The sequence below is a fragment of the Indicator indicator genome, chromosome 2 (genome assembly GCF_027791375.1).
Source record: "Indicator indicator isolate 239-I01 chromosome 2, UM_Iind_1.1, whole genome shotgun sequence".
Lineage (NCBI taxonomy): Eukaryota > Metazoa > Chordata > Aves > Piciformes > Indicatoridae > Indicator > Indicator indicator.
This window is the reverse complement of record NC_072011.1, coordinates 18,354,158-18,368,020: the sequence shown is the minus strand read 5'-3', so window position 1 is coordinate 18,368,020 and position 13,863 is coordinate 18,354,158. Positions and strand designations below refer to the sequence as shown.

Here is a 13,863-nt window from a genome sequence, read left to right as displayed (position 1 = left end):
AAGGTGTATAGTTAGGTAAAGCAAAAAGAATTTATTGAACAACTTGTGTATAAACAGTATTTCTGCGGCACAAAATTTTATGTGGGTGTGGATGTGTGCAGTGGGAAGCTCTAAATCAGTGCAAAATCAGAACACTAGGAAGGAGAATGCTTTAAATGCTTGGGTACAATTTAAACAGCAGGAATGTGAGTATCACCTGTGGTAGTAGTTTGATCATACACAATAGTGAGGTACAGTTCTAAATGTCCATTTTACTCATGTCTCTTTCTTCTAAAGTTAGTGGTTTGTGCTTGTCTTCACACAGGTATGTAGATGGAGTCACAGCATCAGGTAAGCAATGGAGAATTGCCCCTTCAGTGCTCTGAAGGAAAGGCTAAGGATAGGGTCAGAATCTTTAGCTGGCATAGAATGGCATTTTCCTACTGAAGTTAACACATCTACTTCAATTTACAATTCACAATATTTGGCCCAAATGCTTCAAAATGATTAGAGGAGAAGCTGAGGAAAAAAAATTATTATATTAATAAGAATTGCAGCCTAGAAACTTTCTTTGTTATAGTGAAAGTGAACTCCTCGTGGATCAACTGATGAATATGAGTTGCATGTCTTTTGAAGGATCTTGGAGAGAGTCTTGGGTCCACAGAAGAATACTCCAATACTGTTGCTGTAATCACAATAACAATGAAAATATGAGAGTAACAGAGTAAATGGATAAATTGTACCTTTTGTTTGCCTTTGGCTTTGCAGCCTTTGAAATGTGTTTATTTTTTGAGAAATAAATTAGAAAAAAATTGTATTGCTGTCACAAAATACAATATAATTATTTTAATACTTTACTGTTTGTTAATTTTTTTCATTATTTATTTAAATGGCTATGTTAGAGGTCACAAGCTATTTTAAATGTCAGTGCTTTGGTTTTGACCTTCATAGCATTTCTTGATCAGAGAACAAAACACTGAAATTTTTCAGTGCTTTCTTCAGTTGAACTAATTATTTTTTTTCTAACAAATACACAAAATTCTCAGTTCTGAGTTTTCTTTTTTTCTTTCTTTCTTTTCTTTTTAACTGTTTTCTGCCTATAGACACTTGTCAAATGTTTGCATTAATAACTACATTTGTAAGTAGGTAGTTCTCATAAAATAAGAATATGACTAATGCAACAATTTTGTAAGCACATATCTGTTACAGGGAGCTGGAATCCTGGCTGCTTGCTGCAAAATACCTTACAGGATTTGCTTCTAAGTACACATCACATATTGCATTGAAACAAATAAACATGTGTTGTGCTAACAGAGAGAGATCAATCTACCTAAAAGCAATGCAAGTGACAAGTGACAGCATGAGTTTCAAAAAGTATGCTCCTGTAAAGGAGAGGTTGCAGATATGATATTGGTGCCCAAGCCATAGTCCCCAGAAGTAGTGCCCACATTGCTCAGGTGCTCAACTGCACTAGGTTTAACCTGGAGTGGTATAATCTTCCTAATCTACTAATCTACTAAGAGACACTGCTGCAGCCAAAGGAAACTACATGAACCTAGGTACAGGGACCCCAAAATTTAGTCAGTTTGTAAAAAGCTGATTGTTCCATCACAAAATAGATACTCTTGAGTTTCTTTGCCTTTTGAACCTTCTGTAACTCAGAGCAAGAAAAGGTAGGGTATTTTTTTTTCTCGTAAGGAATCCCTGTTTTGTGCAAAGATTTCTTTTCTGACACTTCAGCACTGGTTTTCTAAGAAACTGCCCCAAGATCCAGCATAGAAAGTTAATGCCTATCTCTTTCCCTGAGCATCAGGAAAACAGATTTTACTCATTTGTACTTGATGAAAGTGACAAAAAAGTAGTAATTCAACTATAACTTGAAAAGCTCTGTTTATGCAGTGGAATCCCTATAAAAGGTCTTTCAAAAAATAATATTTTCTACTCTTGGCCTTTTTCTATTTTAATGTTTCCTGATTGTATTTTGACCTCCATCAAGTGGTTTCTCTATTACTGTTATTTTTGCAATTTTATGGTATTCTCATAGCTTGCTACATTCTCTTTGATCTCTTCCATTTCAACTTTTTCTTGGGTCTTTTTCATCTTTAAAAAAAAGAAAAAGTTTTCATCTTTTTGTATCTCTGTCTCCCAAGTGCAAGCTTTATTTTGCATTAGTAGGTAAATGTTTGAAAATCATAAAGAGTCACAAAGATTCTGGAATTTTCTACTGCTGAACACAAAATATTTCAAATTCTTGCTTCAAAGGCTTTCAGGAACAAAGAAGCTTTTCTCAGACCACTAACGAATCCACCAAGTTCAAATGAACTGTCTTTGCCAGCAGAGATGAACTAATAACAGAAGAGCATAGTCTTGCAAGAGTAGCCAAATATGTTAAGGGAACAAACATATCCTTGACATCATAAGAAAAAAAAATCACAGTTTATCTCTTTAATAACCATCTTCAAGGGAAATTAATGCTACTTTGTCCTTTGTGCAGAACAGTAATTGGATTGTGTGTTTCAATTATATCTGGACAAAGGCCAGGATATTGAAATACTTCTAAATATTAGATTTTCTTGTCCAAAAATTAGATTTTATTGGCATTCTCTTTCCGAGATTTCTTCATTAAAAGCTTCATTAAGCATAAATCTTCTTTCCACGCAGCAAAAAAAACCCTGAATTATTTTAAAAGGGTCATTTAGAATGTTTTGCCCTCCTCTTCTCCCAGTGTTTATGCTGAGAGAAGAGCTACCTAACAAGGTTAGGAGCCAACATGCCTTACCTAGGGTGGTTTTCAGCTAGTTGCTTGAATTCTTTGTCCCAGTTTGGCCTTCCATAGAGGGTCTTCTGTCTCAAACCAGTAATTACATCCACCTTGTCATCATAATGTAGGGCTATGTGAGTAGCCTAAAGGCAAATTTACAAGGTAATAATTTTATAGTGAACAACATGTTTTCCAAGTAAGGGGAGAAAGCAATAATTCTGGTTCACTGTGAAAGACAGAAATATTAATGGGGGAAAGGAAATGGTGTAATTATCAGAGAGGAATACTCAAGAGTTTACAGTATTACTAGAATCATAAAAAGCAGTTCCAAATGTTCTCAGAACTTCAAAGGAGCTGCTTCTTGAGATGGAATGTTTGCAATGAGTTGAGATTAAATACTTGTCTTCACTGGCCTGGGCCTAAGTGCCTCAGTCACTTTTACAGAAAGGTCTTAGATTCCTGAACCTCTTGGCTTCTGTGTCACCCTGCTTTTCCTTCATTGCAGATCCTAAAGTGACAGTTACAATGCCAAGGCCAAGTTGAAGTTTAGGAAAGGTAGCAAAGTGTACTATAACAGCATTTGACAATAAATATTGTCAATTACATGCATCTTAAGGAGGTCCAGAGCATTCTACCACTGATGGAAAAGACAGTGAATACACCAGCTTGGCAGAGATAAAAGCCTGAGTGTTTTTACTCTTGTCATCAGGTGGAGGCAGGTGCAGAAAGTGGATCAGCTCAGATGAAGCACTCAACTAAGTGAACTGCATAGCTCCTAGTGCCAAGAAAAAAAAATCTGATTTTCGTGGCTGTTTACTGTCTCTCACATCTTGTGCTATACTTAATACCATGCTGAGTACTTCTGAGCTGCAGTAAAAAAAAATTAAAATCACCATCTCTCCTAATTGTGCTGCTGTTGTGTAGGAGTAATACGCTTGTTTTCACTACAGACTATCATCATTACTATCACTGTCAAGAAACTACCAGAGCAAAGCTAAGTTAAAAAGTGGGCTTTACATATAGTTCATACCCTAGCATGAATGAAACATCATTATCATCTGTTGCAGAAGTGGTTGACAAAATTTAGATCTGTTTCCTGGGAGTATTGTATATTTCTTGTGCTAACAAGTCTTCCACATTTCTTAAGAACTCAATTACTCTGGTCAAGCACAGCTGACACAAAAGGTCATGTTCCCAAAAAGGTTCCTGTTAATTTCAGCCAATGTCATGGCAGACTTGGAATAGTCTAAGAAAAAACTTAAAAGTGTTTGGTGGGAGTTGGAGATGAGGAAATGTAGGATTTTTTAATTGTTTACAGCAAAATTATGCCACTGAGCAGATGGGCTATTTCTGTTCGCATTAAGTGGAACTTTTCCAAGATTGTTTGTGTTAGCCCTTGCTATAGCTCACAGCATTAAAGCTGCCTAGGAATCTCAGGGGCGTTGCAGGGAACAGTAGTCTGAAATGTGATTTCTTGTCCAGGCAGAGGCAGGCATGTGCCTTATCTGTTTGACCATCTGTTGCCAACATGGAATCTACAAAGAGCTTGAAGCATTGAACAAACATTTATATCTGAGAAGTAAACACCTGCCAGTAGTGAAAGGTGCCCTAGAAGGTGTGAATTGTCCATCCTACTGGGGCTCAGCTTCACCCAGCTATTGGTCATCTACATGGTGACAGGGAGAGAATGGGAAGAATGTTGCTTTTGTTGTTTGCTAAGGGAGAGGTAATGTAAAGCATCATCCAAGTATTACTCATAGTGAAGCTCAAATTTTGAGGAGTAATGAACTGGAATTTACTAAATTAACACCTATAAGATGAGAGAACTTTGTGGATATATGAAATAAGGTGAAACTGTTACCAAGCACAGTTCCCTGTACTTGATCAGAATAGAAGCAGCCACTGAAAAGCATTCCTCTTTCTCCACAGCTGCAGGACTCCAGGAGCAAGTGTAGGCAGGGAGGCAGGCCAGTGTCAGGGATGTTCTTGTATCACCTAGCCAGCAGCACAGGGTAATGAGACAGTGCTGACAGGATACGGGAAAATAGGGTTTGAAGAGAAGAAGGAGGCACTTTGGAAAAGTGGAGGGCACAGGAATGAAGAGAGTCAGACATACCAGCAAGTATAGCTGTCTTCCTGTCTGATTTCTAGCCTGATGTTTGCCCAAGAAAGTGGGATGATGACAGTTGAGAGATGAGGGCAACTTGGTTTTGTTAGATTCCTCAATAGCTTCTTTCAAAGCAGGTTTTAGGGAATACCCTGTGATAGTGCTAATGCAGACTGGTAGTTTCTATAACTACCATATAGTACACAATGGGAGTATATTTTTCTGAACACAGCATTATGCACATACCTCATTACTTGACAGAAAGCCTAGGGAAAGAATAAAGAAACAATATGGGGTTTGTGGCAGCAGAAGCAAGAAGGTAAAAGTCTTAGGAAATATTTTTTTTTTTTTTAATCTCTACTAGACAGTCCTTCATTCAAAGGAGACAGCAGGAAATAAAACAGTACAGCAAAGACTTTGCTGTGAGATTTTTTCTGGCAGGTGCCTAACTCTGATTGCACTGTGAGCTGACTGATCCATTAAAAAAGAAAATCATCTCCTTTGAGTCTAGGTAAAGACTAAAGAGGTTGAATAATACTGACCCAGTCTAAGGATTAAGTGCCTTGAGGTGGCATCCTATGAAATCTCATTGAATGAGACTATGAGATGGCATATTTAAAATCAGTCAGAGAAAACATTTTTCAAACAACATGAATTAGACCATAGATTTTTGTTGCAAAAATATTCCAATCACAGCAGGTTTCAAAAGTGACCTGGGCATATGTATGAACAACAGAAATTATAGTAAATAACAAGAGTAAACTAAAACAACGCTTTTTATGTACACCTCCATGTTTCAGTACAAAAATGCCAGAATCTGTTCAAAGACCATTTGAAAGATATGCACAAAATGTCCCTTCACAGGTGCTAAAATGCTCTCTACACTTTTCTGTGAGGCACCTGGTAATCAGCACTGTCCAACCCAAAATATAGTACTGGAAGCATCACTTGTCTAATTTCTCCACTCCTATTTTCCTAAGTATGAAATGGAAACAAATGGCTTCGTGTCTTCATGTTTACAGTTCTTTGTCTCTCTGCTTCATCCATCATTTATTCAGCTGTTCCTCTTCCATATGTTACCATACTAGAAAAGCAAGGTGCATTAACTCAAAATTGTAAGAGTTTCATTATTACCTGACTTTCATCCCAGCCAGTAAGAAATATATGATAACTCAGAAAATAATTTTTCCCTTTTTCAGCCATTTTTGTTTCCAAATGGAACAGAAGATCAGCAAACCACTCAAATGCTGATGGGTCTCGACAAATCCAGTAAAAATAAACCTGTCAGATAAAAGTAAAGAGATTTAACAAGCATCAAGCTTTCAATAAAACTTCCTATAGGTTGGCTCAACTCATTAACCACAGAGTGTGTGACACTTCTCCATTGTAAATTAAAGAATAATTGCACATAATTTGGATTATGTGGTTTCTATCTTTTAAAAATTTCATTTTAATCTTAAACATTGAGTGAAAATATTAATGTATATTAAGATAGTAGTGTAAACATTTCCCATCTCTCCATGCCAGTGAATCTGAACTCTGACTTATAATACCTAACACTGCATTTCTTGCAAATATGGGTTATTTCTTGAAATTATAGATTTATTTTCAGTAGCATTTAAAACAGAATTTTGGTTTTGTTCACTGCTGAAGCAGGGAATTTCTGTTTCACCTTGTGCCATAGGTCAACAGTTGATGTGATCAAAGATACAGTGATGTTCTTTGAGACATATACCTTGTATAAAACAAGCTACAGAATGCCCCTAGTTCTCATAATGTATTTATTGCTTAGATTGGAATATACTCTTTCAAAGTTGCCAAAGGGCTAAAATGAATCACTATCCCATGATTGGTTTTCTATTGGTTGAAAGCCTCCTCTCTAATTAAAAATTACATCTTCTCTCATCCAGGTTTCTCTAGCTTCACCTTCCATCTTGCTTTAGTTGTCTATTGGATTGGAAAGCCTTTTATTAAAGTTTTGTTACCCAGGTAAAAACTAGAGACTGGGATCAAATCCTCTCAATGAAAGCATCTGTCACCCAGAAGCTCATTTACCATCCTTTAATAATTTCTATGGCTTATTTCTGCCTGTTTTTCTTCTACCACAGTCTGCTGACCATTTGCAAATGTTTTGTCTGTGTACAAGTGAATCAGTTTTGCAGCAAGAACTGCCTGCTGAGTCTGAGGACTGGTGAAATTGTCCTCTCAGGATCTTAGTCAGCACACTGAGACACACAGTTGTCCTAGGCCAAGAAGGAGCTATGTGAGGGGGTCTTCAGGACAGTCAGGATTTTCCACCTGGAAACCTCTTCCATCAATGCTGTGCTGTGAAGGGGGTTAGGAGTACAGTCCATTCCCTGATTTTAGCTTAGTCACTTGTCTCAAGCCAGTCCAGCTGTTGTAGATGACTAGACTTTACCACCGAAAGGATGCATGTCTGTAGTTGCCTGGACATCTGCCTGGGCACCTCCCTGGGGCCAGACTGCAATTATTATAACTCAAATTCTGTAGCTCTCGCCACACAATCCATCATTACTTTTGAACATTACTTTTGGGCCTCTATGGGCAAGGTCAATTGTGAGTGTAATTATTTTTGTAGTACCTCCAAAGACACAATTTCAGATGAAAAAAGAACAGCACAGAATACAATGCTTAAGCTTATAAGAAGTGGGTATTTGGAACTCATTTTATTGTGACTCGATTTCCCTTGACTTCCTCCTGCTCATCCCTCTTTACACACACCTGCTCCCCTGTCTTTTATTATACCATTATATCAAAGGTAATCCGGAAGGTCTGTCCCAAAGACAATCATTGTGGGAGCTCTGATCTGGAAATTGTAGCCCTTTTCTGTAGGATCAATGAGATAAAGATCCATATTAGACACTTCTGAAGTGAAAAATCAGAGAATAAAGCAGATAGCTATAAAGAGATTTCCTGAAGATTTAATGTACTAGGTTGTCAGACTTCTAGTAAGGTGATGGGAGAAAAAATGTGGCCATGCCGTGCTTCACAGGAAATTTGGTAAAGGAAACTAACGGTAATTTCTGATGTTTCCTAGATCTGAGTGTACTGCAAGGGACCATCTGTGGTTTTCTGCAAGAAATAGAAATGAAATATGATCCCAGGAAACAGAGATAAAGTTTTCAGGGTTAAGTAGGGTAGTTTTACAGCCCAGGAATAGGAACGGCTGAAGAACTTTAGTACCAGCCATCTTGGCTCTTTGCTTTTCCCCTTGCTGTTTCAATGTTTTGCCCTAAGTATAGCATCATTGCTCTGCAAGGAAAGTTGCTGCTGGTTTACAGTGGAACAGGTTACAAGGAAAAGGCAAGTCCACTTACTTTATAGTATTTAATTTTTGTGCCCAATGACACCATTATTTAAAATTACTAAAACCAGATGAGATTTATACCCTTAACCTTTATGTAGTTTTTTTGTGTATGAGTCCTGAAGTTTCTGCTTGTTTCCTCAGCACCTTAAAAATCAGGACGCCGAGTGCTGTCAGTCTGTGTCACACCTTGGCTGTTTTTTGTATGGAGGAATGTCTCCCCCCAGCCTCTGCTCGATCATCTGATTTCTTTTCAGCATAAACTGTGTTTAGTACACATGTGGAGAGGAGGCACGTGCTTCTAAAGGAATAATAAATTGTGCATGGAGTAGCAACTGGGAGCATGTGGGAAAGACTGGGAGCCAAGCACATTCAGGGAAGGAGGAAAGAAAGCTAGCCAATGAGCTGAGACAATGTGGTCTTCAAAATGGGGGACCAGTTTATCCAGTTTATCAGGCTGTGGAACTCAAAGGAGTTCTTTTAGCTGGTTGCAGACCCAGCTGTCATGGTAACAGCCAGTCCAGCTGAAATGGGTCAAGCTGCCTCTGGCAGAGTCCTCCCAAGAAAGGATGTAGCTTTCTGAAGCTGAAGAAATTCTTTAAATTAATCTCTGGCTTGCTTCCTCTGCAGCAGTACCCATTGTACTACCTCTAATTTTCATGTTAGAGGTGGAGGGCATTTGGTAATGAGGAAAGACTATCATCATAGGAAGGTTTTTTGGCCACAATTATAATCTTAGAAAGAAAAAAAGCAGTGAATAAGGATAGCCTATCAGTAAAAGGTCCCCATTTTCATTAAAGACAACTCCTAGTATAATATGTTAACATAAATGATGTTTACAAAAAAGTCTTTCTTTACACTGACTGCCCATAGCATAACACCATGTATTACAAGTGTAATTGAAAGACAATAAATGCATAACAAAAGTAATCCTTATCAAAGCTGTAGAATAAAGCCAGCATCAGTGAAACAATTATTACGAATCCTATATTTAGGATCCTTTAAAATCTGGTTTATATTTGTTTCATTAACCTCCACTCATCCTACCCCCATTGACTACATTCATCACCTTGATGGCTTGCCCAAGTAAACTGTTTTAAATTTTCCAAGTGCTGTTTTTGCAAATGGAGTTAGATGCAGTGTTGCTGTTAGTCAGATCTGTAATGCAGGAGTTTGATCAGTCACTTATATTTCTGTAATACTCTGCTCCCTTGCAATGCCTGCATGTTAATCATTCATTTTCCCACATCCTGAATTTTGTACAGCAGATGAGTGAGGGTTTCAATATCTCTTTCCTATAAGGTGAAAATATACTTTGTAAATCAGTGTCCATCATATGGAAAGTCATTAACAATTATCTGCTGATCACCATCCATCTGTTTCTTCCCACTCCCTGAAGACATAGGTGGAGCTTCAGCACTAGGTAAAGCCAGCTTTTCACTAAAAGGATGTAAAAAATGATGAAGCATGGAATGCCCAGGGAGGTACTTTCATCCCTGACTCTTGCTTTCTCCCTCTTAGACATAACTAGCCCCTGCAAAATCCTCTTATATTTGCATCTGGGCACTGCTTTGCAAAACCTCAGTCCTTCCTACTCCTGAGTACACCACACCACCTGTGGGCTGCAGCCTACTATAAAAGCTCTTAGAGCTCTTCCTCAGCCTAGCTAATTGTTCCAGTTAGCCACTACATGCAAGGTGCAACAGTGCCTGTGGCATGCAGCAGATGGGGGGTTTGACAGCCAGCATGAGGCACTGTTGTAGAGCTAGGGTGGTAGCAAGCAGCCTTTCATATAAATGCAGGACAGGGTCTAATTCTCACCTCTAAGTATGAAGCAAGAGGCCTAAACTGTTCTCAAACACATCAGAATGATGGTTGTATTTGACAACTAAAAGTTCCTAGGCTTTAAATTTTTCAGGAAAGTTGTTTTCTGGAGAAGGCTGAGGGCTGATGTAGAGCTTGAAGCAGAAGGTTAGCTCAGGTAGGAATGGTCAACCTCAAAGCAAAGGGAAGTTGGTTTTGTTCTCACAGTATGTAGCTGAACTTACTGCCACAACATCCTGTGGTTGTCTAAGGTCTGCATGGGTCTAAAGTGCAATTAGACAAATTCATGGAAGAAAAATCTACTTAAGAATATTAAACACAGAGATACTGCCCTTGTATCAAGACATTATTGAACTGCAAGATGCTCAAGGGTAAGAAAGAATTATCATTAATTATCACTAAAGAATTATCATCCTACAATTTTCTGGTCTATGTACTTTTCCCTAGGTGTGGGGTACAGCATATTGGGCTAGGTGGATCTTTAGTGACACTCAATAGGACCTTTCTTAAGTCCCTATATAGGGTAAAAGAGAAAGTGGATGTTTGCAAATACTAGCATTTGATGGATCAGTACAATTGTACCAATTTCATCAGCAATTGATCTGAAAAATGAGGACCACTGATGTGAAGATCATTTTACACATAAGTAAAGCCAGTACAAACTTTCCAGACATGACTAGTAGTGGTGCCCTTCCTCACAGCAAAAAAATAATAGAGAAATGAAGGCTCTAAGGCTATCTAATTGTGAAGAATCAGTTGATAAATGTGTAGTCCTTTTGATTTGCTGGATTTTTTAAATTATACAGCTGCAGACATTATAGATACTATGAGTATTTATATCTCAGCCATATGTGGGCAACACTGAGAAATATCAGTTCAATAAGCGTAATGATAGCTGTACTCAAATCAAGACGAAGCTGTTAAAAAAAGAAAAACCTCTTATTTATTTCCTTAATAGACATTTCTATGGTACTCATCATAGCAGAAAGAGAGTGCTGAATACTTTGAGGAAGATTAAATTATTTGTAATTACACCACAAGTGGAAGCATTTAACCATTGGAAAAAAAAGTGTGGAGCAACCCTGAGTTTAATCGTTCTCACTGCTACTAAATTTTAAAAGTAATGCTGTGAACTTCCCCAGGACCTTTCATCCAGGCTTTCAACATATTTTAGAAGCATCAAAGAAGCTTAGCTTCATAACACCTGTGAAAAATAAGTATCAGTATTCCCACTTAACCAGTAAGGAAGCCAAGATACAGAGAAAGAACATCTAGAAGTCATGATACATTTGTATTTCACAGGAATTCAGAAAAAAAAACAAACTCTATAGCAGAAAACAGTGGCAGAATGTACCATATATTTATCTTTGCAGGCACACTTACCCAAGATTCTCCCTAAACTATGGATGAACACCATGAGGTATACCATACTCTCTATGCATAGTTAAATTCTTCTCTTTTCCCCTGAAGATAACAACAGCAATGGCAAATTTTACTTGTATACATATAGATTATTCATAATATGCTTATATAATGTGTATATACATATATGTAGCTCTCCTTCCCAGCGGAAAAGATCATTCTGGTACAATCAGATCAATCTGGTACAATAGTGTTTGCAGATACACATCTTTTCACATCTAGCACATATATTCATTTTTATTTCCCTCCTCTCTCAGTGCTTTTTCTGCCTCAAAGATCCCCCCTGGCAATTTGAACCTGTCCTCAACTCCTCAGTTACTAAAATCCCAGATGCTTTTTCAGTGGCAGCTTGTCATTAAGATGCCAGTTTTAACACTCTTTCATTTAAAAAGATAAGTCCCTTTGTCCTGCAATCAGCTCTGAGCTCTTCTCAGAGATCTGTCCGTTCCAATGCAATTTCAACATTTGTCCTTAAATGTGAAACGTTGAACAGTTCCTGATTCTGCTTTTACACTGGAAAATAAGGTAAAAAAAATCTGTAAGGTCCACAAGCTACCACTTAACGTGATGGATAGGGAAGAGAATGGTTAATGCCTATTTTTTTTCTCTGTTACCTTCTTATGCCTCACCCTACTGCACCCATTATCTCTTCTTCACCTGTCTTCCTCAGTGCAATCTGACATATCCATAGCAGAAGGTTAGCAGTTCAAGAGTATGTTAATTGGTGCCATCCGTGCCTTACAGACCTCAACATATTTTTTAACAAAATAATTTAGATTGTTTGAGGCAGTAATATGTACCTTGATATATGCAGCTCTATTCCTTCTATGCTGCCTAATATCCTGACTGCAAGGTGAGAAAGGCTGAAATGCAGCGTTCTGAAATGCTGAATGCAGCATTCTGGACCAGGACATGCAGCCAAAAGACCCTCAGGAAAGATGGAGTTGAACGAGGAGCAAGCGCTGCCCTTCACTTCTGTCTCAGATGACCTTGTAGGGTTTATTTTTGGTAGAAAAGAGGAAAAATTTCTCTTTTAGCTCTGTAATTCTCTGTCTAGCTATGAAAGACGTTCCACATTTATATCATTGTTACTGAAAATCTGATTTTTCAGATTTTACTACAAAAACCTGCATCTAGGTCTACCTTCTTCATCAGGGAATGACAGTGAATTTGGGAGACTGCAGCCCAGAACAGTTCCTGAGGCTCCTGGAAAGTGAGCAACTGCTTCTGAGACTGAGTTAAAGCACTCAGTGAGTCTGTACCCTTGGACTGCTTCTCTTACCTTTCAACATCAGCTCATTTGTGGAACTTTTTGATGGAGCAACAAACTTTCCCACCTACCTTTTGCAGCGCCAGTACTGTGTTAGAATTGCAGCATTGGTACCAAATGGATTTCAAAACTGAGGCAAATGGTGTGACTCCAATTCCTGCTGCAATGCACACGCTCACTCGATAGTGGAAGACATCTGTGGTTGCAGATCCATATGGCCCATCTACAGCCAGTCTACCACAACAGGACATTTAGTCAAAGGTTAGCAACATATAAAATGACAGAAAGCTTAAAATTTGTTGGGCTACATATTTTCAAAACGGAACTGCTGTTAAAATACAAGAGAAGAGATGTGTGTAAGCTGACACACAAACTACCTGTACAAACACATTTAATTTTCACTGGGTGCCATTTTATAGCAAAGCAACTGTTTTTTTCTGAAGTGAGAGAACAAAAATACCCACGTGGGTTTGGGGCCTGGCCATCTATTTAAGCATGCAATTGCAAATTTTTGGCTTTCTGAAATGTGATTAGTCATATAATTGCATGTCCAAAATTAGCTGTGGGATTTGCATATTTGATTACAAATTACTGAAAAGCATCCTGTTTTAGAGCTTTAGTTTCTGTATTATATATCTCAAAGTAAAGAGGAACAGATATATTAATAATTCTGAAAAGTTCTCTATGTGTGGTAAAATAATAAAACAAGAAAGAGGCCATCATATGCAAGGAAAAATACTATTTTTTCAGCTCTTCATGAAAAAATATTTCAGAAATACATTTTTGGCAATAATACTGTACTTAGTATCTGACATAAGGAGAAACACTTGTTTATGTTACTATTTCCTGTAATCAGTGTTGCTGGTGCTGAGGCATTCATTCTGGTCAAAATTAGAGATAAAAAATGTTATTAAATAATCAGATTCATTTCTCTAGCAACACGATATGTAAATACATACAATACTTAGGAATACTCTGTCCAGTCTGTCTTTAAATAACATAAGTGCTCTGGAAGTTGGTTTAGCTAGCACCAAGTCCTTCGGAAAAATGATTTTTTTTTCCTTCTGCCATATTTTCTCTTGTTTTGTGCTCCTTACTGCATTAATCATCTTTAAAATTCAGCTTAAATACCACAAACACATATTCAAATGTAGAAAGAATTGAATGTTTTAACA

The 13,863-nt window shown here is 37.7% G+C and overlaps 1 protein-coding gene across 1 annotated transcript in view; it reads right to left on the bottom strand.

Annotated features, from left to right (window-relative positions):
- Positions 1–537: 537 nt before the first annotated feature.
- The window catches only part of NOX3 (NADPH oxidase 3), a 37,995-nt gene continuing 24,669 nt past the window's right edge, over positions 538–13,863 (bottom strand). Inside the window, exons 10-13 of the mRNA XM_054395142.1 lie at positions 12,760–12,922; positions 5,982–6,128; positions 2,759–2,883; positions 538–664 (exon numbers count right to left, since the gene is read on the bottom strand). Of these exons, the coding sequence (XP_054251117.1) occupies positions 538–664; positions 2,759–2,883; positions 5,982–6,128; positions 12,760–12,922 (562 nt within the window). The remainder of the gene's footprint in view (positions 665–2,758; positions 2,884–5,981; positions 6,129–12,759; positions 12,923–13,863) is intronic.